The sequence below is a fragment of the Tigriopus californicus genome, chromosome 6 (assembly GCF_007210705.1).
Source record: "Tigriopus californicus strain San Diego chromosome 6, Tcal_SD_v2.1, whole genome shotgun sequence".
Classification (NCBI taxonomy): Eukaryota; Metazoa; Arthropoda; class Copepoda; order Harpacticoida; family Harpacticidae; genus Tigriopus; species Tigriopus californicus.
In genome coordinates this window covers 877,725-881,251 of record NC_081445.1, presented here as the reverse complement: position 1 = coordinate 881,251, position 3,527 = coordinate 877,725, and the positions used below count along the sequence as shown (strand labels likewise).

At 43.8% G+C, this 3,527-nt stretch overlaps 1 protein-coding gene across 1 annotated transcript in view; it reads right to left on the bottom strand.

Annotated features, from left to right (window-relative positions):
* Positions 1 to 1,494: 1,494 nt before the first annotated feature.
* Positions 1,495 to 3,527, bottom strand: part of LOC131882343 (beta-1,3-galactosyltransferase 1-like) — a 46,482-nt gene continuing 44,449 nt past the window's right edge. Inside the window, exon 3 of the mRNA XM_059229463.1 lies at positions 1,495 to 2,056. Within this exon, the coding sequence (XP_059085446.1) occupies positions 1,803 to 2,056 (254 nt within the window). The 3' untranslated portion in view covers positions 1,495 to 1,802. The remainder of the gene's footprint in view (positions 2,057 to 3,527) is intronic.

The following is a 3,527-nucleotide window of genomic DNA, read 5'->3' as shown; positions in this document are numbered from 1 at the left end:
GCTAAAATTCATTCGAAGTGATGCCAACTTTGTTATCTTAGGTAACAAGTACCCGTTAAGAAACAGGCCCTTCAAACGGTAGATTCGGAAATTGATGACACAAACCTGAAAACGTCTTTTCAAAGCAATGTTAAGAAAGCCAGTTAACCAACACTTCAATGTATTTTGAACAAGTTTGATTGGTTCATGCGTCTGATTGTGACATTACCAAAATGAATTATTTATATTGCTTCAAAACCACTGTCTTCAATAAAATTGGTCTTCTTTTAAACATGTGGCCACTAGTGCCTACATATGAAACGCTCACCTTGTTGGTCGAAGTGGGATTCAAATTTTGACGACATTCACAAATTTTATTGCAATTCCCATTGCATGCCAAAGTGGATCTCACCTCCAAAAATGAACCCGATCAAAGCGTTGTCGAATGGCCTCGCCAAAAGCCGGTGTGAGATGAGATGATGCAACTGTTGGAGATTCAGATACGAGTCATCGTCCATGATCATGGATACCACCGGGTTCAAACCTAATTGCTGATTGTGGATGTAGCTTAAAATAGACTGTCTTCATGGTCACATTTTGATAGGTATCCAGTCCATGGACAATTACCAAATCACAGTGGGCCTGAATCTCTAACTTCAAATGGTTCAACAATTGAAGATCCTCCACTTCGCCCAAGAAAAACATGACCTTCACATCCGGATGGTTATGCTGGAACGAGGCCCAAGTCTCTCGGGTGGTATTGCAGGCTTCAAAGTGAGTTGCCACCGTTTTGACGCCAATGAAGAGCTTAACTCTGCTCAAATCTTGATTGGAGCAATGCTCAACGATATAGTTCTTGACCATGATCTGGTTCATGTCTCGGGATTTGCCCGGAGGCCACCCTTTCACAATGGGTCCCTTATAGGCCCTGGGATCAGTTCCAATCAAAGCCCACTCAGGTTTGAGGTGATGAGACCCAATAGCAATACAAAACGGATCATGCTTATTGAAGGATGCCAAGACCCATTATGTTATAGTAGAGATGGAAGCACTAACAATTTATTGGGCTGTCCACAAATGTTGAACGTATTTGGCGGGTATGGAACACTCCATTGTGATTTCCGATTGTAAACCACTAAAATCAATCCTCAATTTACAAATGCGTAACGCCATTGAAAATCTCAAGATTCTTAATTATCCTTCTCGTCTCTCTTCTTTCAAGTTCACACTTGTCAAGAAGAGCAGGAAAAATCATTCCATCCCGGGCCCAGATCAAGAGTCAGGAGAAAGAAACGTCTCATCAACAATAATAACAAGGCTAAAAGACTTGAAAGATCCAAGGCTCTGCTCACAATGATAATACAACATGCTCCACTCTTAATCATCTTTTTGGATGAAAATCATTTCTGGGTGGACAGAGTCTCCAACAGAATGGCTACATTGCCACCCAGAAGCCTGAAGACTCTTCAGACCACTTTAGGTTCAAGTTCAAAACGAAGCATGCAGCTTCAGTGATGGTCTTAGTAGGTCTTGTGGCCTCAAACTTGAAGTTGTTCAAGCCACAAAAAAACTATATTTTCTGGAAAAAGGTCTTGATAAATTGACAAATTGATCTTGACTTTTGGCACCTTGTTGGCCAGAACATAAAGGTAGTTGGATTCAAGACACAAGTTTGATTAATTTAAAAAAACAGAACAGTCTCATAAACTCTCATAGGTGCATTCTTTGGCAAGCTTATCAAAAATACGGAGGCGCTCCTCTGCTGATTGGTAATGCAGAACAATTTGATGACACGTTATTTCTTCAAAGTTTTTGTGTCCTTGTTAGAATTGAGAGTGAGCGACCCGCATGAAGCCGCACGCTTCTGCGCAAAAGCCCGTCACAAACACGTCATCAATGTGAAGGAACGGGAGACGCCTGGTCTGCTCGTAGAGACAGGGGATCACAGCTTGGGGCAGAATATATCCCGATCCACTCAGAAACGGAGGAAATAGATCACCTTTGTACATGTAAGTGGGACAAACCGAAGGGTCTGTGAACTCCTTCGTAGAGTCAGCAGGGGGTCTCATTAAGGTTCCTGAAAGGCAAGGAATAAAACTCTGTAACTTTTCCCATCTTCAACAAGCAGGCAATTTCTGTTTGTTCTGCATAAAACGCAGCTTTTTCATTGCATCTCTTATTCGCCTGAACCATGTCATGAGCCACTGGAATATGGACGGGTTAATGTACACGCCGAGAACCGACATTTTGGATGCAAGTGAACTCACTGCAGTTTTCCTCACATGAGAGGTAGGCAACAACAAGAAGGAAATCCATAACTTCCATATCAATTGAAAACTTGTCGTAATATCAACGTTAGAACAAAAAAATGTTATTGTTTTTTTTAAATGAAACAGAGAAACTCAATGGAAAACTTGTAAAGCCAGATGTATGCCTAGATGATGCAACAAATGGACTCTTGAGATTTAACCATAACAAAAACAAAGATGCCCCCAGGGGAGGTCCACAGCATAAAGGGTGTCCTCTAGAGCCTGGCTTTAAATGAGGGCGCTCTATCTTTGTCCTTGAAAATCATTGAAATGGGGCTTCTGTTGAAAAATTGAAGACACCAATATTTTCGAATTGAAATAATGGATAAGTTTCATATTACAAGAATACATTTATTGGTTGTTCTTTGCAGGAATTAGCATTTGAATTTGTCTTAAAAGCCTACTGCCAAGCAAGCTTTGATTCCGCATTTGCCAAGCCAGTCTCCCGCAACTCCTCTTTTATGTTATGGAAGAAGGGAAAAAGAAAGAGAATACCCTAAGACTCAGCAGAATAAGCGACAGTCGCGTCAGCTGAGGCTATTACTTCCTCTTGCCAATCCTTCCTCTGCCCACATTCCCCGGCCCACGTCTTTTTCAAGACGTGAGCTTCAAGCCCTCCAACCCTCTTCCTCTTCCCAATCATCCCTTCCCTTTTCCCCCCTCAATGGCCATAGTGATCTCTCTTTTCTAGGTCTGATTAAACAAGTTGGTATCGCGAGGAACCAGCATCGGCGGCAACAGCGGATCAGCAAGCGGAGAGGAGGGAATCAACCGGTGTCGGCCTGCTTCCTAAACTGTCATGGACGGGCGAACATGCTGCGAGTGGCTGGAGCGGGACGGTGTCTCGACAAGATCCGAGGACACGCCTTCACCTTCTTGTCCGAGACGTGGGTCACCGAGGAGAAACACGAGAGTTGTTTTCCTGGCAAACAGAGCTTTGTAGTTCATGCCAGGAAGCCCGTTGGGCGTGGTCGGCCCAAGGGTGGGTTGGAGCTCTATATTACCAAACGCTTTGAGCCCACCCTGCTCTCATCCTCTCCCCATCACATAGCCGTGGATACCCAAGGCTTTACCATCATTGGCGTTTACTATCAGCCAACCACGGACTATGATGATCTCGTCCCGGATCTCACATTCATCCTTCAGAGGGTGAAGAATCCGGAGAAATTCATCATTGGTGGTGACTTCAACATCCGTCCTGACTCGAGTGAATTCTCCGAGCTCGCCCAGATCCTGAGC